Raw genomic sequence first — 26128 nt, 5'->3', positions numbered from 1 at the left:
TACTGCCATATCTGAATTTTTTGCTTTTCTCCTGAATATGCAGAGCATTGAAAAAGGCCATTGAACATTATAATGATTGAATAGAACTTGAAGTTCTTTGGTGAAATTTAGATGAGGTTTGGATGGGATAATTAAATAAATACAACATATGTAGTGGAAGGAAGATTACTGTTAATCTGCTGTTTGTTCACACAAGGTGGGTAACTGGTTTTGTCATTTGCAAAGACAGGTCATCTGTTTATTTAGTTTTTTAATTATTTACTTAGGTTCATTTACCAGACAGTCAGGATACTGGTTTGAATCATAAGATCACAGAATCAAGAGACTGAAAGGGGGCTTAGAAATCTTCTTGTTCAGTCCTCATTTTACAGATGAAGAGCTGAGGTCTAGAGCGTTTGTGACTAATCCAAGGTCTCCTAGAAAAGTAAATAGTTAGGATTTGAACCTCCTTCTATAAAGTCATTGCCCTTTCTACCATTTCTGGCTGCCTGTGAATCATTCTGTTCAACATTTATTAAAAACTTACAAAGTGCAAGGCTTTGTGTTAGAGAGAAACAAATAATCCTTGCCTTCTGGGAATTTATTTACAATACTCATATAAGAGCTATGTGCATATTCAGTTTCTTATTTTGGTTTCTGGAGAAAATGGAAAACTTTGTTTTGGAAAATGCTGAAGCTCTTTGTTAGTCCTCAGATTTTTATCACAGACTTCTTTGGCTTGGATTACAAAGGACAACAGGTAAACTGTGGCCTGATACATTGATACATAAGCTGTTACTGTATTGCTTTTTAAATAAAAAAGCATTAGGAATTATTTGAAGTAAATATTTTCAAATCTTTTATGAACCACCTCACATAAAATATTTGATTTCTTCCACCTTTTTTCCTACTTAAGTAATTAAGGTTCTTTAACAGTTTATGTAAGACTGTCCCCTGTGATAGTAACTTAAAGGTGTTAATGATCTAGATTGTTTTGAGGTGTTTTTTTAAATAGCACATTTTATTACCATTATTGTACCTAGTATTTATACTTGAGCATTGAGCCTGATTTTCAGATCATTCTTTTTTTCAGAACACATTCTTACTATCATGCTGAATAAGTAAACTTTTTTCAGTTTTTAAATGGCAAAATTTAAGGCCACTAGTTTTGATATATATGTATATAGGTATGTGATTATGAATTTGAGCAGTTTTATAAAATAAACAATAGCCTATAATATCCTAATTTTTCTAATCTTTATTATTGTCAGTTCATACTTTTTCATCATAAAACAGAAATCCAGACAGTAAATCTGTACTTTTCTGTTGTGTCAAGGTTGGTTTTTCCCAAGATTTTCTTAAACTTGAAAGATGGGTAATTATTATTACTAGGCAGCCCATGGTTTAGTAGAGTCAGAAGACCTAGGTTTGGGTGAGGATGGACATTTTATGCTGTGGGATTATGGGTAAGTCACTTTGCTTCTTTTTCTTAGCTTCATTCTTGTCATCTATAAAATGAGGGAAATGACAGTTGAAATACTTAACAGGGTAAAAACAGACTTTGGTAAACTCTTCAAACTGTTGTAGGACTATGTGTTGTCATAAACTAGTCATCAAAGTAGTCACCAACTAAAAAAGTCCCCCCCCCCACTCTGATGCAGTTACACTTGTATATTTTACTGTTTGCCCCAAATTATTAGATCTTGACAAGGTTGGTAAGAGTTGTTTTGTATGGGACAGGAATGATCCTGTCCTACAACTTTGCCCATTTCCCACAGTAGGTGTAACTTGTAAGCTGTCCATCAGTGCTTAGCACACTTAGCTAAAGTGAGAACATTTGTTGAATTGAACTTATATTCTTAAACCTTAGATTCAAAAAACTCTCACCAAAAAGTAGCAGATTATTTTCTTCAGTTAGAATTTTCCAAGATGAATTGTAACGTTTTCTGCTTCTTATTTCTAACTTCTCTAGTTTTTTTAGGTAATATTTTTTGTAGTACATCAGAATTTGTCAGTATACTATTCTTGCAGCCTTTGTATGCATTTTTCTGCCAGACTTTTAAGTCTAAATACAAATTCTATATTATTTGAAATTTCTCTTAACATTTTGTTTCTTTCTCCTTTGAGCTCACTAATGAAAATATTAAATTAGGTTAGACTTTATTGACCTCGTCATTTTTGTGCTCATCTTGCTGAGGATCCTGGAAGAAAAAAGCACTTCAAGCATCAGATTTTTGATTAAAGAAAGAACCTGTTTGGACTAACAGACTATGTGAAATTTATGTGACTCTTTTCATATCTGAGGAAAAGTTCGTGTAAAAAAATGAAGCATTCTCTTAATCCTTTTCAATATCTCCATAAAATGTTACAAAAATTGAAATTAAAGCAGTCATTAATTATAATTTAATAATCTCAACAAACATGAGGAAAACAAATTAATAGAATCTCAAATGAAATAGTCTACACAGTGGTTACATTTTTGTAAAAAAAAATGTGCATTTTGACAAAATAACTTTTTTTTCCCTTTCCAATCTCATTTTCCTGAGTTTTATTGCTTTAAAAGTAAATCAGTCAATGTATCTATCATCATGCCTGTGAATGGTAGTTTTGTAATTTTACTTTCTTTGTTCTATATTCCTATTTTGCAGAATGTGGAAAAGAGAAGCTAAGAGAGGGTAAATGTTCTTACCTTGGGGTTTTATTACTTATAGGAAGATCTTCAACTTTTGAATTAAGACCGTTGTTGGAAGAATAGAAACATTTTGCTTGCATTTTACCTTTAGTCTGAGAATTAATTGTAAATAATTGAACAATTTCTTATATACTACTGAAAACTTCTGTCTCCTGACATCCTCAGGACTTGAAAGATGACAGATTTCTGTAAGCTGCCATTACTCCCTGACTGGTGAAATTAAACTGAAGGAAACTGAAGGACAAAAGTGGTAGCTGGAATTTCTCTTCAGACTTTTCTTTCTGTTTGAAGAATGTAATTTATACTGTCTTGCTAATGAAGTGCTATTTGCCAAACTCAGAAATGAAAAAGCAGCATAAAAAACATGACATTAGCATTTTTGTAATTTTATTCTTTTTAATATATGATTTGTGCTTTCATCAGACTTTCAAGTTTTTAAATGACTGTTTTGTAGTCACTCTTAGCCTTTCAGGATGCAAACTGGGAGTAGTCAAAGGATCATTGATTTAGAACTGGAAGGAACTTTAAGGGTTCTGTAGTATAGTCTGCTCATTTTACGGATAAGGAAGCTGAGGCACAGAGAGGGTAAATGACTTACTAAAGCTCACGCAGGTTGTAAGTGGCAGAGCCAGATTCTCTCCAAACCTAGAGTTCTTTGCTTTGCATCATGGAGTTAACATTTATATAGTGCTTTGTATGTGGCAGGTACTGTACTAAGTGCAGTTGTCTCATTTGATCCTCACAAAGTACTATTATGATCTCCAGTTTGTAGATGAGAAAACTGAAGTTAAGTGAGTTGAGGGTCATACAGCTAGTGTCTGAGGCTGGATCTGAACTCAGGTCTTCCTGACTCCAGGCCAGGTGCTCTATCTACTATGCTCCCTACCTGCCCTTACTTTTAAGGTGGAAGAGTCAACACTCCTAGCTTGGTACCTACAGGTACTTTTTTCTTTCTGTTTCCTAAGTTTAACTGCAGTGCTTCCTCCCATTTCCTTGATTCTGACTTTGACTTTCTGACCCGATATCCTCTGATCCTAATCTGTTTTGATCTAGATTTTTATATTTTTGACTCCAGTCTGGTGATCCTGATTTCTGATTTCTTCTTAAAACAATTTTGTTTTTACATTCTTGAACTTAGCCCCTACATAGCTATTAGTGGGTCAGTAGAAAAGATTGTCTCCTTCCTCCGTCATAGAAAAATATAAGCTCCAGGCAATCTGTGACTTTCATTTTGACAGACTTAATAAGAAGCTTATTTTAGCCATTGAAATTTGGAACTCATTTTGGTTCTGAACTTCTAAGTTTAGGGGAAATCTATTACTTATTTTACTTGATTCAACAACCACAAATATCAAAGGAGGATTGATTTCCTCTGGGAAAGAATAATAGGGAAGCAACTAGTACTAGGGCTAACTAGAACCCTTCTGCTACCTCCTCTGTTCCTGTCACATTTCACCCTTACTTCTTGTCTGGATTCCCAGCCTGGATTCCATAAACACCCAGGGGGAATTTTACCTACCAGGAGGCCTGCAGTTCTAGGGGGCAAAAAGTGAGTAGCCAGACTGAAAGGAAAATAAATTGATTAGTACACTAAGGAAGACCCCCTTGGGCTAGGCATGACTTCAGTTTCTGAAGGTAAGCTTAGATTTTTATAGCTTTTGGTTGACTTGCAGTAAACAGCCAATCAGCTGTATTCAGAGGCAGAATGGGGAAGTGGGCAAACCTTGGGATCACAGAAGTAGTTAAAGGTCAGGTGTTTTTCTGTGGGATATGCATTTCTTTGAGATTAATCCTATCAGAATTTCTTGTATTGGCAGAAAATCTCTTAAGATTGTGGAGGCCCCTTTTAAAACAGAATTATTCTCGTTCATTCTGTTGTTGCCCAGTAGGGGGAGAAGAAAATTGCAGACCTCACAGTTCTGTTTCCTTGGTCCCAGAACTTACTTTATCTGGCAAGCAGATGTTTTGCTCATCCTCACAGTATATATACACAGATTAATCTGCCTTTTCCACATTGCACTTGACATCTTGAGTTTTTACTTTGAGACAGAACTAGAAACTCTAGCTAACTTTCTTAAATTCTTCTTTAGACCCATGAAGGGTGATTTTGACCTGGTGTCTAGCTTTTTCTGATTTTCTCCAGACTGTGTAGCTGACGAGGTTAGCCTTCTTTGGAGTCATGTTGGGTTTAAGGAGGGGACTCAGAAAGGAGAGACTCTTTTCTTGCTACTTCTTCCATAGTTCTGTTATTGCTATAGGTGAATTTACTAGGGGTATCATTTTTTTATTATTAATAAAGGAATTTCATTGTATTAAAAATGATTAAAATAGTTAGATTCACATATTCTATCACATATTTCTATCATTTAGAAGGTCAGTAGGAATATATCCATCTTCCAAACTTTCCTGTTTCTGTTGAGGTTACTGCCATCATACCATACCATTGTCCCAGGTTTGCAACCTTGAAGTCATCCTTATTCCTTACTTCTCCTTACCCACATATCCAGACAGTTGCCAGGCCTTTTCCATTTTACTTCTACAGTATTTCTTGTATCCAGATCTACCCTCATGTGGCCACCACTCTAGTTAGGGTCCTCATCACCTCTGACTTGAATTATTTCAGTAGACTCCCAATTGAGTTTCCAACTTTAAGTCTCTCCCTTCTCTCTTCCATTGTACACATAGTTGACAAATTGATATTTCGAAGGCACAATTCTGACTGTACTTTTCCCTGCACATAAACTCCAGTGGTTCCTTATTACCTCAAGAATCAGATACAAACTTTTTATTTGGCCTTTAAAACCCTTCACAGCTTGCCCCCAACCTACCTTTCCAGTCTTGGAAGAAAGGAAGATTGTCTTTCTTTTGTCTCTTGCACTGGCTATCTCCCATACCTAGAATGCATTCCATCCTCATCTCCACCTCTTAGAATGTTTATTTTCCTTCAAAACTCATCTCAAGTGCCATTTTCTGCAAGCCTTTCTTGATCCTCCCAGCTGCTTGTGCCCTTTCCCCCTTAAAATTACCTTGTATTTGTTTTGTATGTACGTGTGTATACATGCTGTTTCCCTGATAGAAGGCAAACTCCTTGTGGACGGGGACTGTTTAGGTAAGTTTTTGTATCCACAGCACCTATACTTGGATCATAGTAGGTGCTTAATAAATGCTTGTTGATTAATTGATATAATTACAGATTCTTCTTGAAGTCCTTGTGCATATTTTGAATTTTAATAATTTTCATTCTGGTTATGATAAAAAAAATCAAATAACAATTTTAAAGCAATTGAATTTTTTTATCACTACTGAGTCGGCGTTTGTCATCATTAGACCTGGACTGAGTCCCAGCTAGACTGTTTACTTGATCATTTATTATATATATGACAGTGAGGTGTATTAGATGGTCTCCAACATGCCTTCCTATGTCTCCAAGATGCTTTCCTATGCGAAAATCTTGTGGGCCTACAATACAGAATTTAAAAATTACCTTGTATTGCATTGTTTTTAATTAACAAGCATTTATTTTATCTCTCTCCATCTCCTCTTCCCCCCCAAAAATTCTCACCAACCTAGTATAGTCAAGCAAAACAAATTCCAGCATTGGCTATGTTCAAAAATTAGTGTCTAATTCTGTATCTTGAGTCCATTATCTCTCTGTCAAGCATCATCAGTCCTCCAGAATTGTTGGTTATTGCGTTGATGAGAGTTCTTAAGTCTTTCAAAGTTCTTTGTCTGAACAAATTGTTCTCCTGATTCTGTTCAGTTTATTCTGACTCAGTTTCTTCCTTGATTTTTCTGAACTCTTCTCTTTTATAATTTTTTATGCATTTAGTAATTGATATTCCAATACATTTTCATGCCATATCTTGTTCAGTTATTCCTCAGATGATGTACACTGTGCAATATGGGTTTCAGTGTATCAAAAGACACGGTTTACCTTGACCTCATATTGCCTATTTGAACTTGGAGAAAAGAACAAAGGGAATTCTAATGTCATTCAGAAAGGTGTTGAGAACGGACAAAGATATATGATAAAAGAAGTGTGAAGTGTTTCTCCTCCTCTTCAGGCACTGATTAGCTTATCAGCTTGGGTGTTTATATGTGTTTTTTTGTGTATATAAGTATATACACATATATGTGTACACATACATATAGATATTATATGTATACATATATTGATTTTAGAATGGCAAGAGGTATGCCAATCAAACTGATTCTACGCTAGTCATAATATTTTTTGTAATATTTTGTTATCTTGTTTTACATTAATAGCAAATTTTCTTTTGTGGAGAAGGAAAATCATTATTGGAAAGCAATTTATATATAGTGAACCAAATCTTACAGAACTTTGTATCAACAATCTTTTAAAAGGACAGAGTTGAGGCTAAGAGTGTTAGGTCTAAGTTAAATCCATCAGTATCCGCTTCCCCTTTTCCTGTTAAGTTTCAAATTAATAATTAACTCCATTGTTTTTAGCAGTGTGGAGTAGCTATATGATATTGGGCAAATAATTGGAGCCCCAGCATCCTCATCTTTCAAATGTGGGTGGGTATTTGATTCAATTTAGCTAACATTTACTGTGTAGAGTGTTGTATTAGGGAATAGAGATACTGTCCTTAAGGAGTTTATATTCTCCTTTTCCTGGCTGAATTCCTTGAGAAGGTCATCTACACTCAGTTCCTTCACTTCTTTCTTCTCATTCTCTTAGCTCTTTGTCCGGCTACTGACATTATCTTTCTCCAAAGATTTCCTAATTGCCAAATCTAATGACTTTTTCCAGGCCTCATTCTCCTCAACCTCTCTGTTGCATTTAACACTATTGACCACTTTGTCCTCCTGCTAACTCTACTCCTTTGGTTCTCTTCTGCTTTTCCTACCCAGCTGACAGTTCCTCAGTCCCCTTTGCTGCATCTTATCCAGGCACTACTCACTGAACTCTCATCTCTTCCCTCTACTATTTTGCTTGGTGATTTCATTAGTTCCTATGAAGTATTGTCTCAGTGGAGATGATTCTTAGATCTATTTTAACCAGCTCTGACCTCTTTTCTGGTCTCCAGACTTGTATCTCTGGCTATTGGACATCTCAACCTGGATGTTCCATAGACATCTTAAACTCAGGTGTCTCCCAAACTGAACTATTATATTTCTCCCCAAATCTTTCCCCCCTCTAAACTTTCTTATTACTGTGGAGGATACTGTTCCCAGTTACCCAGGCTTGAAACCTAAGTGTCATCTATAACAATTCACTCTCTCTCAGTTCTAGCCCTCTTATCCAATCTGTTGCCAACTCTCATCAATTCTCTTTAAAACATCTCCTATATACTCCTTTCTTCTGATGCTGCCTCCATCCTGGTGCAGTTACCTCATTACCTCACTACTATACTACTTACAACAGCCTCCTGGTTTTATACATTGTTGTTTGCAAATTATCTCTCCCATAAGGTTGTAAACTCCTTGAGGGAGTTTTTGCCCTTGTAGTAGACTTAGTGTTTAGCATTGTGCCTGGCACATAATAGATGCCTAATAAATGTTTGTTGACTTATATTTGGGTTGGGGATGGGAAGGAGAACTTATTCATAGATGTATATACAAAATATATATAATCTTAAGAAGTAAAGACCATTTACAACTGATCTTTGTGCAGCAGCTGGTACCTGACTTGCTAAAAGTTGAAGTGAGGAAGGGTTTTGTGGAGAAACTGGTACCTCAATTTTTCTTTGAAGGAAGCTGTGGATGCTAAAAGTTGAAATGAGGACAGTCATAGGGATACTTTGATGGAAGAGAATCTTTTAGGTTGCATTTTGTTTAATTGATTCCAGTATATGTATATTTTTTAAGTCTCCAAGCACTAAACACAGTGAGATCTTGCATTCTCTGCATTTTCCAGTCAGTTATGTGATATAAAAATAGTATACTATAGAAAAGCATTTTCAAAAGCTTTCCTCTTCCCTTATTTGTAGGAATCCGAGGTTCTGAACTTGGGGGACTCCTTTGGGGGTCTGTCAATAAGCTTCAGGGTATTGATGAATTTGGATGGGAAAAAAGTACATCTTTATTTCAGTGTAATTGGTTTACTTTGTAATCTTTTACATTTAAAAACATTGTGAAAAGGGTTCCATAGGTTTCACCAGACTCTCTCAAAGGCTTTCATGATACAAAAAAGGTGAAAATCAGGTGGGTCTAGATCAGTCTTGGAACAATTTTGTAGATATGAGAAAGAAGGCATATGGCTATGCTGTTATCTTGATGACCTCATGATTATCTATTTTTAGCAGTATTACCACTGATGATTTTTTCCCTAATCATTCATGGGAATATTCTTCTACTCTCACATATCTTTAAAATTTATCTTCCAGTTTCCTCAAAATGATGTCATCTGTACCACAGACTGTCTCTGTTTATACATGGTCTGGTTTACCAGCATTTCCCATTTTCCCCTTCTTTAGTGCTATTTTCAGTTTTTAAAATAGCACCTTGAGGACTGAGATATTTAGATTCAGATGTAATGACTTTTTCTACAGTTAGTGATGGTGAAAATAGTTTGTTATAGAAATGTTGATAGGTCTTTTTTATTTTCATGTGTTTGCTGTCATATTTCCAATTTCATCTTTAGTAGCAGTCTTGGGGAGATCTGGGAGTCACACGTGTAGAGTCTTTAAATTTATTTTTCCCTTCACTACTCCTTTATGAGATAATGATTATAATTTTTCCACCATCTTCTTTTGTTAGATTTTGTAAATGAGTTTTTATTTTAAATCATTATTACTCTTGAATATCATGTTTCTCTGCTTAGCAAGGGTCACAGAATTGCAGAATTTGAAAGTTGAATGGATCTTAGTGGCTATTTCGTCTAACTCGTGCATAAAAGTTATGTCTACTGAATCCAAGAAGTGGTCCTCCACCCTTTCCACTTGAAAGCATTCAAGAAGATAGAATCCATGACCTCTTGGAGCATGTCATTTCACTTTTGGACCACTTTAATTTTAGGAGGCTTTGCAAGCCTAAATTTGCCTTTTTGCAATTTTATAATTTCACAATTGTAATTTTACAAATTACTTCTGTTTCTGCCCTTTAGTGTAAAATAGAACAAGTCAGACCTCCCTTTGTGACAGGTCTTTTGAATGTTTGAAGACTCCTTCCATGTCTTCCCTGAGTCTTTTCTTCTCCATGCTAAACATGTTTAGTTAGCCTGTCCTCACCTGCCATAGACTCAAGCCCCATCACTATCATGGTTGCCCTGTTGGATATTTACCAGTTTATCAATGCCCTTCTTAAATGATGCTCCCCAGAAATGAACAAATTAACTTCAAGTGAAGTTGGATGAGGACAGGACACAATGGGATTATCCTTTCTCTATTCCTAGAACCTTTGCCCTCATTGATGCAGCCCAAGATTTTGTTTTATTAGCCTTTTTATCTGCCACTTACCTCTGCTGACTCATTGAACTTGCTATCTACTAAAACCCCAAGATCTTTTTCAGAAGTGCTGTTTACCCATGGCTTCTCCATTTTATATTTGTGAAGTTATTTTTTTTCTACCCAAGTGTAAGATTTTGCATTTATTCTTCTTGTCATATTCAGTACTGATTTTTTTGAGATATTTTAAAGATTCTTGTATTAATTTACAAAATTTCATTTCAGCTGTGAAACGTTTAATGAAAGAAGCAGCAGAATTGAAAGATCCTACAGATCACTACCATGCTCAACCTTTAGAGGTGAGTTTGCCAATAATTGTAATAATCCAAGTTCTTGACATTTATAGAGGATTTGACAGTTTACAGAACACTTTCCATCCAACAGCCCGCAGAGATTAATAGTATCTTACTCATTTTTACAGGTGAGGAAATAGACTTGGAAGTTTAATAATTTACCCAAAGTAATATAGTTCATAAGTGGCAGAATTGGAACTTAAAACCTGGAATGTTTGACTTTACATGTGCTACTTCATGTTTTAGGTCACTTTAGTGTTTTAATACACTTTAAACAGCACTTTAAAACAAAGTGTTTTAAAGCACTTCAGTGTTTTAATAACCATTTTTAACGATTTAAAAATTATTTTCTTAAAATTTGCTTTTCTTTAACATCTTATATAGAATTATTTGACTTTACTTGTTAAGATAAGAAGTCTTACTTTGGTTCTTTTAACATGTTTAGCTTTCCCCTTAAGCATGTATTTCATATAAGAACTAAATGAAAAGCTAATCATTTGAATTATCCTAAAAGGGAATAAGCTTCCTAATGAGCTCACCAACAATAAGTGCTATAAAGGAGATATTTGCTCAGTTATAAGTTGAAATAAAGGGTATTAAGCCCCTTTCTAACACTAAAAAAAGAAAAGAATGTAGAAATACATAGAAAGAAAGAAAAAGAATGAGAATATCACAGAATGGTCCAACGTCATAGATCTCTAATCTAACAATTGTAACTGTCCCAAAGTGGAGGGGGTTGCCTCAAGCTATGGTGGCTCCCTAGTCTTTGCTACCCTTCAAGACCATTTGATGAGTATGTTATAGTAGGGATTCCTTTTGTGAGTGGACTGGGCTAAATGACTGTTGTGATTCCTTCTAACAAATTCTTGTGATTCTGTGAGATATATTTTTAAGGGAAAAGCTAAACAGGTTAAAAGGACCAAAGTGTGACTTTTTACCTCAGTAAGCAAAGTCAAATAATTCTATGTAAGATCCTATTAAAGAAACTAGGAATTCCAAGAGGCAGAAGTGAGGCAGGAGTGTATTCTAGGCATGGTAGACAGCCTGTGCATGGAGAGAGGAGATAGAAAGTCATGTATGAGAAAACGTAATACCATTTTTACTGTACTGTAGGGTATATTAAGGGGAACAATGTATCTATTTCACTGGAACTGTTGTGAAAGGCATTACAGCTAAAAGAGGAATTTGTTTTGATTCTTAAATTTATACAAAGCCACTGTTAGTAGTACATAGAATGACTAATGACATGATCAGACTTGATCTTTCATTTTGGCAGCTGTATGGAGGAATTAGAAAGGAAATAGTTGAGGCAAGACCCTACTTTTTAGGAAGCTGTTGCAGAATATCTAAGTGCCAGGTGATGAGGGCCTGAACAAGAAAGGAGCTGAAATGAGAAATACTGTGAAGATAGAATGGACAGGACTTGGCTGCTGATTGGATATTTGGGGTAGAGGAAAGGGAGGAATTAAGGATATCTCTGAGTTTGTGTACTCGGGTGTTGCCCATAAGTATGGTAATGCTCATGACTGAAATAGGGAAGTTTAGGAGAGGCATTGGTTTTTGTGAAAATTGTATGAGTTCCATTTTGGATAGGTTGAATTTGAGGTAGAACATCCAGGTGGAGGTTGGGAGAGAGACCATTTTGGGTATGTAGATCTTAGTATTACAATAGAAATTATAATTAAACTTAAGGGATCTGATGAGGTCACCAAGAGAGACAGTTTATATAGAGAAAGAAGGGCCCAGGAAAAGGTCTTGGAAGGTGTAGTATTAGTGATCCAAAAAAAGGAGATCAAGAAGGAAGATTTATACAGATAGGAGGAGAACCAGGATAGAGAATTGTCATGAAAACCCAGAGAGGAGAAGATTATCCAGAATTAGAGAGGATGCTCAGCCATGTTAAATGCTTTAGAGAGGTTAAGAAAAAGATGATGATTGAGAAAAAAATCATTGGATTTGGCAGTTGAGATCATTGGTACTTTTGGATAGAATTGTCTCACTTTAGGGAGGAAGTCAGAAGTGAGATTGTGAAGGATTGAAAAGTGAGAAGAAAGGAATTGAAGGCATTGAGTGCAGACAGCTATTTCTAAAGGCTTTGCCCTAAAGGGATAGGATGATAGCTTGAAGGGGGGTGGTAGAATCAAGTGATGAAAATTTTTAAGACTGGAGGAGACCTGGGTGTATTTGTAGGCAGCAGGGAGAGAACAAGTATCTAAGGAGAGAGTGAAGATTGGAGGGACAAGGGAAATAACTGTAGGGGCTCTAATGAAGGAATACAGGAAGAAAGGGACTCAAAAGACCAATAAGGGATTGCCCTTGTTACGAAAGGGTCTTTCTTTAGAAATTGGCATAAAGGAGCAGAGAATGGGCCATGATGTCAGAGTTTGGAGATGTAGAAAAAGGAAAAAGAGGGAACTCAGGGTGAATGGTCAGTATTTTCTCAGTATAGTGTCAGCTAATGATGTGGAGAAGGTGATATGGAAGACTTGAGAGAAGTGAAAGTTCAGAATGGTTGCTGAGGTTGCTAGCACAATAGAGCTAGAATAAATTAAGGAAAAATGGAATCGCCTTGCTGCAGTGAGGGGTGTAGTCCAGTTAAGATTAAATAACACAAATTGGTAGTGGACCAGGTCAGCATGGTTGCTTGATTTCCTCTGATACCATTCAGCAACATGTTAATATTAGGGAAAAGAGCAGAAATCAGGAATAATCCAGGGTTGGAGTTTAACAAGGCATGAGCCAGTGATAGGACAAGTGAACAAAGGATTGGAGAGTTCTTTGTAATATTACAGTTCTTTGTGATATAGAACTGGTTAAGTATAGGGTTGAAATCAGGAAAGGAGGAAAATGAAGACACAGATGGGTCATGGGCTAGGAGGGGTCCTGAGGAATAGAGGAACTAGAGGATGCATAGGTCTAGGATTGTGAGGCATAAGGAAATATGGAAGTCTAGTTTATTGTTAGATAAAGGAATTTCTGAATTCTTCATTTTTGAAGTAGAACATTTCAGATCAGGAGTGTGACCATCAGTGTATATGGCTGAAATGGAGTAGAGGAAGTAGGTCATGGGGGAGTAAGATTGAAGACTTAGTAAGTTAGGATTTTGAAGGGAACTTTGACATTAATGATGAAATTTACTAACGTGAGAGTGGGAATTGGTGTGGAGAAGAACACTGGGAGCCAGGTACTGACCCCCTGAGAAAGAAAGGGAATAACTTGTAGGCCAATAGATAACTGGATTGGTGTTGATATTGAGGGTATCCCAAAAGTCTTTGAAGCTATTAAAGCTAAAAACTGCCCCAAGAGTTTTGGGGTACACCTTGTATTTGGTGTGAAACTTAAAGGATTAGTTTCTGAGTCCTGGACAAACATGGCATTCCAATATTTGACACCCACCCCCCCCCCCCCGCCAAAACCCTCAGTTAACAAGCATTAATTTTCTCTTGCTCTCATCTCATTCTTACACTGGAAGAAAAGAAAAACAAAGTCCTTCCAACAAATGCATAGTCATGCAAAACGATTTCTTGCATTGGCTCTGTCCAAATGTACGTGTCTTCCCGCATCTTGAGTCTGTCACCTCTGTGTCAGGAGGTGGGTAGCATGTGTCATGAAATTATATCAGCTGCTTAAGAAGCTTTTTAAACTTTTAATGAAAAGTAGATTGTATTAGATGTTAAAATGTTATCAGACATTAAATCTTTCATTTTCGTTTTAGGATGGTAAATTTGTGTGTCATCTGTTGGTAACTGAAGTAGCTGAATACTTTGCTAGATATAAAATTTCAATCTCAGGCAGGATTATAATTTTAAGTAAAGAGTCTGCTTTCTCATAATACTTACACTCTTCACATGACATTCTACTACTGTCTGTGCTTTGTACTGATTGTCTCTCATGATTGTAGTGCGTTCCTTCCTTACTGCTTCCTATTAGAACCTACAGCTTCCTTCAGAGTTTAGCTTAAATGGCAGTTCCTATGTAAAGCTTTTCCTGATCTTTCCAGCTGCTGATTTCCTCCTATCCCAAATTACTTGTTGTTTATTTATATGTGTGCATATCAGTGTCCCCTGATAGAATATAAGCTCTTTAACAGTGGGAACTAACCACACTGGCATATAGTAGGCACTCAATAAATGCTTGGTGATTGATTGATGATAGATCATATAGATCTCCCTTTGCTGGTATCAAACAGTTTGTCTTCTTTCTTTACTTAAATCTCAATAGAAGGGTATTTCTTATGCCACTGTTCAAGTCCATTTCATTTCATCTTCATCCTTCAGGTTTTTATATTGGGAAAGGGAAGAAGCAATCATTTATTAGTGCCTGATATGTGCTAGGCACCGTGTTAAGCACTTTACAAATATTATGTTATTTTTTGGATTACGTTATATGTGGTAATCTGATAACAGTGAGGCACTTGCAAGGAGTCACTGTTCTGTTAGTGAAGGATGTTGTATCAGGCATGGGCACCAGAACCTGGCTACCACGTAAGTGACCACCAATAATGATAAGTATTACTACTTTGTTTTATGGAATAAAGCTGACCAGAGATGAGCCTAAGTACCCTTTTATTGTCAAATAGTAACCTTAAATATGCATCATTATACCCTAGAAGCAGGTTATTATGTGAGGCACTTTGATATTTACTTCAGAAAAATAATGAACTTGTCTTTACATTCTTGGTAATGTTTCATGGTCACATATGATTGTTTTGTTTAGGATAACCTTTTTGAATGGCACTTCACTGTTAGGGGCCCCCCAGATTCTGATTTTGATGGAGGAGTTTATCATGGACGAATAGTACTGCCACCAGAGTATCCCATGAAACCGCCAAGCATTATTCTATTAACAGTAAGTATATTTAGATTTTAAGAATTCATTTGTTTTGAGCAGTTAGAATTGAGTAATTAGACTGTCTTAGTAAGTAAGTAGTCCATATAATTTTTGTATTACATGGTAAGACATGTAGAATTCTTTTAAAGTTTAACAAATATATTTCTAAAATTTAGGCAGATTCAAAGTTTAACAAAATTTATGCAGAGTATATGTCATGTATTTTGGATGATTTCATTTTGATGTGCTCTGATTTAATAGTTGAGAGCATGTCTGTAAGGTCACTATAGATTTTTTCATCATACAGTACACTAGAGCCTCAGTTCCTCAGTTGAATTGTGTCCTTGGGTTCTGGGCCCTCTGACCATGGTCAGTGACCCCTGGGAGTCATTGTTTTGCCCAAGAAATTTCTTCAAAACTGAGGCATCTGGTAACATGCTAAGTACTGATTTGCGCCATATAAAAATATTTCCTTGATCTTCAGATCTAGTTTGTTTACAAACAGTGAACCAGCTAGAGATGAGCCTGAAAGTCACAGGAATTGGCTTAACAGCAACAACAGAATAGCAGAAAGACAAGTAGAATGTTATAAATGGATAGAGGGTCAAGCCTGGGTTCAAGTGCTACTTCTGAAACATAGAGCTTAGTGACCCTGGGCAAGCTACTTAAGCTTCTCTTGAGACAGGCAGCTCCCTAAGCCTGTTGAACAAGTTGTTGATCTGCACTGGTGAAAGATCTTCACCTTTGGAGATCATTACACAAATCAGATCACAGGCTCAGTTCCTCCCTCAAGTTGTAGAAAGCTACTGAAAACTTTTATGATTTAAAAAACAAAACAAAACTCTTCTCTCTGTTTCTACTCTAAGCTCTCATTACCAGCTGGCGAGATATTCAGAGAGACCTTCAGAAAGGATTTTCTTGCCTCTCTTCTCTTTGCCCATCAGTCCACTCAGAACACACCTTTTCCTCGTCTCTCTTACGTTCCCTAGGGGGTATGTGAGGGCTTGTGGAGCCCTTTTCAAGGCTAGTTATCCACCTTTGGTGTCCACCTTTTATTGAGCTCTTACCTGTAACTCCAAGAAGCTATAGCATGTGCAGTGGTCCCACCCTGGTAAAACCATCTAGACAGACAGTAACCAGTAGACCTCAGACCAGTTGGTGAGTTAGGGGGATAGCTATCCCAACCATATGAAAACTTTTCTCCAGCAGAATGGGCAGATGAAAACAATTTGCTCCAATGTCTGTTGAAGGCAGTTGAAGCATGTACCGTGGAGCACTTGACCTTGGTTGGACATCAAAGAAGCCAAGGTCATCCACTGCATCACCAGTCATCTTGATTTTAGTCCTGCCACTGGATTTTGATGACTCAGGAAGAGAGAGAAAGGCTGACAACTTTGTGCAGCGCTGCCTCACTTAAATTCAGTTCACATGCAAGTCAGGGCATCACCTTTGATGTCAGAGGTCCTTTTCAAAAATGAAGGATGAACAGCTATAGTATCCCTATCTTTTTTCATACACTGCTTCCTAGAAGAAGCTTTTCCTGATCTCCCTAGCTGTTTTTGTTCTCTCTTAAAATCATCACTTAAATACTTACATTATCTTTATTACCATATAATATTATATTGCTGTGTTATCCTTTAGACTGAAAACTTTTTGAGAAGAGAGATCATGTCTTCAAAAAAAATTTTTTTTTTTGGAGACCTTTTATTTTTCAAATACATCCTTTTTCCGGTCTACCCAATGGGGGTGTTGTGGGGAGGGATATATTTGTTCCCTTGTAACAAAGATTAAGAAAGTAAAACCCTTTTTTCAGCAAAAGGGACCATTTCTTAATTTCTTTAAGAAATTAAAGTACAGTGCTCTGTATATGCAAAATGAATGGTACCTCACACCAGGCAAACTGGTTGACCTGCTGTTCCCCACCTCCACTCCCACTTCCTGACTCAACATTCTCTGTCTATGCTTGTGTGTTCCATAAGTTTGGAATGACCTCCTCTCCTGTCAAATTTAAATCAAATGCCTAGTCCTCCCAAAAAGGCTTCACCAACATCACCCTTCTAATTGGAAACAGCCTCTCTCTCCCAGACTTATATCACCTTTGCTTGCATTTTCCTTGTTCATTTATACATTATTCTGTAATATAGTCACCTTTATATGTGATAGATCTCCCTGCTAGGCTATATGTAAACTCTGAGTGTAGGGACTCTTATCTTTGTATCTTAGAAAATGCTCTGTGTGTTCCAGACATTTAATAAACATTTATTGGATGAAATTGTTATATAGTACTCATTCTTAGATTTAAAATCTCTAACTTGAAGGGTTCCCAAGAGTCTTAGTGCAGTTAAAGTATTAAAGCTTAAAAGTGCACTAAGATTTTTGGGACACTGTATCTAAATCCTTAATTTGTTAACAGGTTGTATTTGTTTACCTAGCTTTATTTGTAAGTCAGTTATTTAGAACTTTGAATGCACTGGAGCAGGAAGGCTGAGAAACTTAGGCACCACAAGGGTCAATTTTCTTTTCAAAGTTTTATTGATTCTTTTTTGTTTTTATACCAACTATTTCCTAAAATATACCCACTTCCCTGTGAATCTGACCTTTTAACAAAGGAAAAAGAAATAAGTGACACCACAGGCAGTCCTTTTCCTTGCTGTCTACACGTTCCCTTGATCCTTTCCCCTCCTGTCTTCTCTAGATTACCCCTACCATCATCCTCAAGCTTTTTAATTTTCAGTGTCTGTCTACTGGTTCTTTCCCTGTTGCTTAACAACATGACCACATCTTCTTCATCCTTAAAAAAACCCTCACTTGATACCATCATTTCTGATCATTATTGTCATATATTTCTTCTCTTTCTGGCTAAATGTTTTGAAAAAACCATTTGCACTCAATCTTTCTACTTCCTCTTTTCTAAACTCTCTTCAGCCTGTCTTCTGAAACTATTCTCTCCAAAGTCACTAGTTTGCTTTTAATTTTCAAATCTAATGGCCTTTTCTCTGTCCTAATCCTTTCTGACTTCTCTAATGTTTGACACTGTCAGTCACCCTCTCAGATATTCTTTCCCCTCTAGATTAGTGTGACACTATTTCCTGGTCTTCTTCCTGTCTGACCATTCCTCAGTCTCATCTGCTGTCTGCTGAACCTTCATCTAGAAGGTACACAGTCAATCTTTAGTATCTAGGCCTTTTTTTTTCCTTCTATACTAATCCTGCTTAGTGATGTCCTTAGCTCCCTTGGGTTCAGTTATATCTCTGTAGATCATTCCCACATCTATATATCTAGCCCTAATCTCTCTCCTGAGAGGTATGATCCTCATATTACACATTATCTTTTGGATATCTCAAATTGGATACTGTAATAAACATCTCAAACTCAAATGTCCAAAATATAACTCATTATTTTTCCCTCAAGCCCTTTGCTCTTCCCAATTTTTCTGTTATAATTGAGGCACTGCCATCTTCCTAAGCTTGAAACCTAGATGTTATCCTGAACTCCTTATTCTCACTCTACATTATCAAATCTATTGTTATATCTTGACATTTCTATGTCTCTGACTGTCCACTTACCTAGTGACCACCCTAATAGACAGGCCTTTAACACAGCTTACCTGGATTATAGCCATAGTCTTTTGATTGGCTTCAAGTCTCTGTTTCAAGTCTCTCCCCACTCCAATTCATCCTCTTCTTGGCTGTCAAAGTAGTTTTCCTGAAGTACAGGTCTGACCATGTCATCTCTCTACTTGGCCTCCAGGATGAAATATAGAATCTTTAACCTCAACCTTTCCTTTATAGTCTTACACTTTGTTTCACACATTCTGTGATACAGCTGCACTGATCTGTTTATTCTTCTATGATCTATTTGCTATTCCTAATATACAGCACCATCTCCTAGACTCTGCCTTTGCATTGACTCTCCTCCACCTCCTAAAAAAAGCCTGGACCAGGCTCTCTGGTTATCTCTTCCTCCCTGCTTCTGTGGTTTCCTTCATGCCTCAGATCTTCCCTTAGCTTAGATACTGCCTTCTGCAAGAGGCCTTTGATGGTCTTTCTTGCTGCTAGTACCTTCCCTGTGAAATTACCTTCTATTTAAACTGTATATATCTTGTATGTACATAGTTATTTGCATGTTGTCTCTCCCATTAGAACATGAGTTCCTGGAGGGTAGAGACTAATGTTTTTGCCTTTCATCGTATGCTCTGTGCTTAGCACAGTGCTTAAGTGCTGGTTGCCTGATATCAGCCTAGGCTGATAAGCCATCACCATGCGTACCCATTAGAGTTCAATTTCTTATTCTCTCCATATGTTTTGTTTTAGTCATTGTATATTTATTTTTATGATTCTAAAAATTCTTGATGAAGATGATTCTTTTTTAAATTTAGTTTTATTATTACTTTCTTAATGTTTTACAATCACTGCCATAAAATTAAGATTTTATCCCCCCCACACCTACCCCCCACTACCCCCCTCCCTCCCCACGACTGCATACAATTCTGTATAGGTTCTACATATACTTTCCTATTGAGTATATTTTCACTATAGTCATGCTATGTAGTCAGACTAAAATAAATGAAAGAAATCATATAACAAATCAGAACATGATACACAAAAACACACACACAAACATGATCTGCTACATTCTGAGAATGACTTCCATATTTCTTTCTCTGAGTGTGGAAGGCATTTTGCCTTAGAAAACCACCATTGGGGTTTTTTTTTTTAATAAGTTCTTGCATTATTACGAAATTCCAAGTCTACCAGAAAAAACTCTCGCACACTGTGGTCGTTGCTGTGCACAAAGTTCTCCTGGTTCTGCTCCTTTCACTCAGCATCAGATCATATAAGTCCTTCCAGGCCTCTCTGAAGTCTTCTTGTTCATCATTTCTTATGGCACAACAGTACTCCATTACATTCATATACCATAATTTATTCAGCCATTCCCCAATTGATGGGCATCCCCTTGACTTCCAGTTTTTGGCAACTACAAAGAGTGCTGCTATAAATATTTTTGTACATGTAGGACCCTTTCCCATTTTTATGATCTCTTGGGGATACAGTCCTAGAAGCGATATTGCTGGGTCAAAGGGTATGCACATTTTTGTAGCCCTTTGGGCATAGTTCCAAATTGCTCTCCAGAATGGTTGGATGAGCTCACAGCTCCACCAACAATGAATTAGTGTTCCAACTCTCCCACATCCTCTCCAGCATTTATCATTTTCTTGTTCTGTCATGTTTGCCAATCTTATAGGTGTGATGTGGTACCTCAGAGTTGTTTGGATTTGCATCTCTCTAATCAATAGTGATTTAGAGCATTTTTTCATATGACTATAGATAGTTTTAATTTCGATGAATACGATTCTTGATGAAATTCCTCATAGGTAACAAGCAGGTTTCCTCAAGTTATAGTCAGCCATGGACCATATCTTTGCCATTTCCCTATTAACTGAAAGATATAGAGAATATAAGGTCCTATTGTGCTTTTTGTTAATTAATTAAAAATTTTTATTTGGTAGAACAAAACATTGCCTTATAGGCTCTTTTTCAACGGAGTATTTCCTGTCCATGTGTTAATCATTTAAAATTCCTTGAAAGATAGAAAAACAGAAATAACACTTTCCCAACAGCCCTGTGATAATAAACACCAAGGAAACATAAAACAGAGAGATAAGGTTGATAGAGGAGATCTAGAGCATAATTCAAGTCAGAGAGATTCTCTGAGAATGGTCTTTCAGTTGCTTGTTTGACAACTTACTTACGTCTCATACCCCAGAATCTTATAAGGCTTTCTTGGAAGAGTTTTATAATCATTTGAAGGAGTTAGACCTGTCCATTTATATCGGAAAAACCAAGTGAATAAAAGTCCATTACCCAGGATTTCAGTGAACACAGTATAAAGCATATTCATCAGTACTTATTTCTAGGAAAATTAATACAGATGGATAATAAATTCTTCCCAGAGTTAAACAGGAGAGAAAAGTGGGTTGGATTGCCTTTTGGAAATTGAAAAATCACAAAGTTAACCATGAAAGCAAAAGTCGATTTTTAATACTAACATTCTTCTGGTACTGCTATATGGCATCAAGACATGGAATATAACTGCCTCCAAAAACCAAGAGTAAATATCACACAGAGGGCAGTGAAATATTGTAGGTGTGAGAAAACTACAACATATAACCAATGATGAACGCCAAAGAAGATCAGGAATTGTATGATAGGAGAGAAGATGGCCTGGTAATATGGTAATAATGAGTAATGACAGCTGATAGAGTATTCCACAAGGCCCCTTTAAATTGTTAAGAGAAAGCAAGGAAGACCCTCAGCATATTAGGCAGACTCCTTCATTGTGGGAGAGCACAGACAAGGGTAACAGGATAGGCTGGCATGGATGAGCTGAGAATCAATGTTGTTGGAGGGCACTTCCTAATCAATGAAATCCCCAGACGTTTTCAGTATTTGAGTGGTGAAATTTGTGAATGCTTTTTCTCTCAAAAAGATGGCTGTTTTCCCATCTCAGCCTGCAAAAGTTATTTTACCTATAATGAAGCTGAACTGTGGTATTGACTGTGACCCTGAGTACTAGTCATTCGAGGCATTCTGAGGAGCTCTGAACTCCTGAGCCCCTCCTCTTAAGTGATATGGGTGGGACATAGGGTATGGAGAAGGAAGAGAAAGGCAGTTTGAATACTTCAGGGCTGGGCAACTCCTTCAGCAACACTGATGGCAGCAGCTAGTCATGTGTTGTGAATTAAATGTAAGATGGGAACTGTCTGAATTGTTAGAAGTTGCAGTGAAAATATTTCCAAATATACGCAAAATCAAGAATTACATTAACTACTTAAAAGAAATACATATATATATATATAAATAAAGTATATATGTATACTTAAAAGAAGAGTTCTAAACATTTCTAGTAAAGGTGACAATTGTAACATGAAAAAGGTATTTCTTAATTATTCCCTTCTTCACCAGTTCTCATAGTTCTTATATTTCCATTTTTAAATGATGAGACCTCTCAGGCACTGAGCTAGAACTTGAGAACAGGTTTATAAAGGCTTTTTAATTGGTTGCTGGACTCTTGTCTACGTACCCTTCTGCTTCTCCTCCATACTGCCTCCTCTGCTGCTTCTTGCCAAAATCTTAACAGTAATTATGCCTCAAAGTTCTGTCTCAAGCTTCTGTTCTTTATATAATTATTTCCTCAACTCATCTTCCAGTGCAACTTCAACTGGCATCTTTTTATGGATGACTGGTGTAAATAGAAGGGTTAAAGATTAAAGGAAACCTGCTCTTAGCTCTGCCTCTCGCTGGTTATGTTAATGTGGACAACTTGCTCACCTGCTCTGGGCCCTCTGTATCTCCTTATCCTGAAAACATAGAGGGAAGTTTGGACTTACTGATAGAAAGTTGCTTCCATTTCTGTAGTTCTGTGACCCCCAAATCTACATTTCACATTAGCACAAAACAGGAACCATATTGTTTATTTGTTCCCTAGCTAGAACTTAATATGATGATAGATGCAGAGTTAAGAGGTGAATAGATATTTATCAGTTCATTATATTTTTGTGAGTCCAATTAAATATTTTTAAAATTGTTGAAAGCAACTTCTAAAACTAAGAGTCTTAAATATTATTTAAAACATATTTGTGATAAATATAAATTATTTTATCCTTAAGGCTAATGGAAGGTTTGAAGTAGGCAAAAAAATTTGTTTGAGCATCTCAGGACATCATCCTGAAACTTGGCAGCCTTCGTGGAGTAGTAAGTATCAGTTTGTTGTTATAATTAATCTTAATTGAACTTCTTACCAGTTTATAATTAATAATTGATTTTCTTCTGAGATTAATATGATTACCATATAGTATTAAATATTGAATAGAAAAAATGTAAAATTTAGTTCAGTTTTCACATTTGCTGTCAGATAAATATAGGATGGGGGTACTAGGGATGGCTTACTTTACTTAAGTATTCCATCATGTGAGCCTAAAAAGTCAGGGGGTTTTGGTGTTTGTTTTTCCCCAATTCCAGTGGTGGGAATCTAATGCTTTTTAATTTCACGTATAGATTGAATATTGGGTTGTTCATTTCAGTCAGAACAGCATTATTAGCCATCATTGGATTTATGCCAACAAAAGGAGAAGGTGCCATAGGGTCTCTAGACTACTCACCTGAGGAAAGACGAGCACTTGCCAAAAAGTGAGTAGCTTACGTTTTATTCTTTGCTTACCTAGTATTTAAGTTGTTTTCCAAACCTACAGAACATGTACCTTGAAGAAATTATGCTTTAACTTCTTTTTAACTCCATGTGCTGACTTGTTCTTAAATGTCCAATTATTTAATTAATTTCTTATAAAAGTAACAGTAAATGACCTGATGTTTTGTTGGCAGAACTTCTCAGTAAAGGTTCCATTAGATTCATTCTGGGAGTAGAATTTTTTTCATAATGTTGCAGTTAAATATAGTAGAAATATAGTAGATAAATATCAAATGAACATTTGCTCTTAAATTTCACCTGCTCCCTTAGTCAGTCTAAAAAGATTCCAGTATCAGGATTTCATTGTATAGTTGATTCTGTAAAATGAAAAGAAGGGCAGTTTTGCCTATGATGGGAAAAAAAATTTTCAGCCTGCAAATGATGAGTGCACCATCATCGCCATCCAGAAATGGCTTAGATCTTTCTCCTAGGCACCAAAAGGCTTTTGCAAAAATTCAGACATTTTTGAATTGCCAGATATTGGCTATAAAACTTAAGTGTTTTGATGAGACATGTCTTGTTACTAAGACAGTAACAATACATGAGAAAATTGTAACACTACATACATAATGGGGAAATTAATTCATAGAATCATAGACTTAGAGCTGGAAGGAACCAGAGATGTCTTTCCCAAACCATCATTTTAGAGATGAGAAACTAAGGCCCAAGGAAGTTAACTAACTTGCCCAAGACCACACATGTAGTAATTATAACAGGTGGGATGTGAACCCAGGTCCCCTGACTCCATTTAGCACCTACAGTATGCAAACTATTTTAGTAGACTTTAGTGTAAAATGACAACTCTCATAAGATACTCATTTCAGTGAAAATTTATTGCCTACTTGGTAATTAATAATCTATCCGAGGTCTTCTGACCTCTACTTATATTCTCAGTCTGTCAAAGATCATGTAATTTAAAGATAGAAGGGATTTTAGAGATCATTAGATCCCTCATTTTCAGATGAACAAAGCCATATTGTTTTTTCAGTTAGCTAATTAAATATGTAGTGTAGAAACAGATATACACATGTAAAGCCTTTTTTTTGAATAGTTCTTTTTGTATTATATGTGAATCAATCACAATAAAAATGATTGGTTATTTTTAAAAACATTTGATACATTTGTAGTGCACTTGGGCAAGTGTGCGTATGCAATGTCAGTGCAATATAAATAATATAATTTCTCCTATAGATAAATGAATATTGTATTTTGTAGAACTGTGTTAAGTAAGTATTTACCAGTTTGGTAGCATTCACGTCCTTACTCTTGTTGGCAAATCTTTTCTGTAATTAGCATCTGGAGGAAAAGTATTAGTGACGGAACAAGCTCTTCTAATGTTGAAAATCCTGAATTATTTATCTATCAACCATGGTTGAAATCTTATTTCAGAAATTTGTATAGTAGAAGGTGGGTTTCATTGTAAGGGAAGAAAATTATATTTTTGTTGTGGTAAACTTGTGTTTATACTGTCATGAGTGTAGCCATATAAACATAAGAGTATTTGTGAGAATGTTTACTGAAGTTTTTGAAAAATATAGCCATTTATGAAACTTTTCATCTGGTTGAGGAGGACAGATGTTAATTATACTTAATAGTTTTATTTTGGAACAGAAAAGTTCTCAATTTATGGCTTGATTTTATCACTCAATAAAATATTCTGATCACAAAAAATGTTTTTCATAATGTTTGCTAATTTTTTGAACCCATAGTTTAGGTGGCCAAATTTGGAGTAAGAAGAAAAGAAGAAGTCTGAAAAATCTATTAATATTTCAGTTTTCTAATTTGGTGACTTAAAATGTACATCAGCATTTAAAAGTATATCAGATTCAGGAAAAATGTTTCTTGGTTTTCCAACCTAGAAAGCATATGAGTGTGCATATGTGGGGTGAGCTTTTCATTATTTTTTTCTTTTAGACTTAAACTTTATTTGTTCAGTGTTTTGTCTTTGTAAGAAGGGAATCAGAGTCAGATTTAAATATTTTTGTTTCCATTCAGCGAGAGAGTTCTTGATAGTATTTGTTTTAAGATTCTTTTATTTCTCACCAGATCACAAGATTTCTGTTGTGAGGGATGTGGCTCAGCAATGAAGATCGCTCTGTTGCCTTTGTCATCAGGAAGTGATTCAAGTCAGGCTGATCAAGAAGCCAAGGAACTTGCTAGACAAATCAGTTTCAAGGTAAATTACATAATGAATTTTTAGCAAGAATTCCTCCCATTTTCCTGTCAGGAAGAAAAGTTATTTCTTGGGGTTCTGTAGTAGTGTATTTCTATTGTTTAGGAATAACCACACCTATACTTTTGGAATTTAATTTCTACATTAATGCTAGCTTGTGCTGTTTTCTCCAAACCACTCAATCATCAGTTGTTCATGTTGGCACTTAATCATTTCTTGTTTGCTTCATGTTGCTGTAGTTTTTATTCCCAGCTAAATTAAAATGAAGAGAGTCCTGGACTTAGTCAGAAAATGCACATTTTAAGTCACCAAATCAGAAAACTGAAATATTTGAATCTTCCACTTACTGAGCTGTGTAATCTTGGACAAGACACTTTACTTTTCTGAGTTTATTACCTCATCTGCAAAATGGTGGTAATATTTGTCCTGCCTACCTACATGATTTTTCTAAGAATTTGATGAACTTAGGTTATGTTAAAGTGCTCTAAAAAATGTAAGGTGA

At 36.1% G+C, this 26128-nt stretch overlaps 1 protein-coding gene across 1 annotated transcript in view; it reads left to right on the top strand.

Annotated features, from left to right (window-relative positions):
* UBE2J1 (ubiquitin conjugating enzyme E2 J1) overlaps positions 1-26128 on the top strand; it is a 44840-nt gene that overhangs the window by 3031 nt on the left and 15681 nt on the right. Inside the window, exons 2-6 of the mRNA XM_072642813.1 lie at positions 10309-10382; positions 15093-15224; positions 22876-22960; positions 23290-23395; positions 25500-25629. Of these exons, the coding sequence (XP_072498914.1) occupies positions 10309-10382; positions 15093-15224; positions 22876-22960; positions 23290-23395; positions 25500-25629 (527 nt within the window). The remainder of the gene's footprint in view (positions 1-10308; positions 10383-15092; positions 15225-22875; positions 22961-23289; positions 23396-25499; positions 25630-26128) is intronic.

This window comes from Notamacropus eugenii, chromosome 2, assembly GCF_028372415.1.
Source record: "Notamacropus eugenii isolate mMacEug1 chromosome 2, mMacEug1.pri_v2, whole genome shotgun sequence".
Lineage (NCBI taxonomy): Eukaryota > Metazoa > Chordata > Mammalia > Diprotodontia > Macropodidae > Notamacropus > Notamacropus eugenii.
Note: the sequence above shows the minus strand (reverse complement) of the source record. Positions and strands in the feature narration are given on the sequence as shown.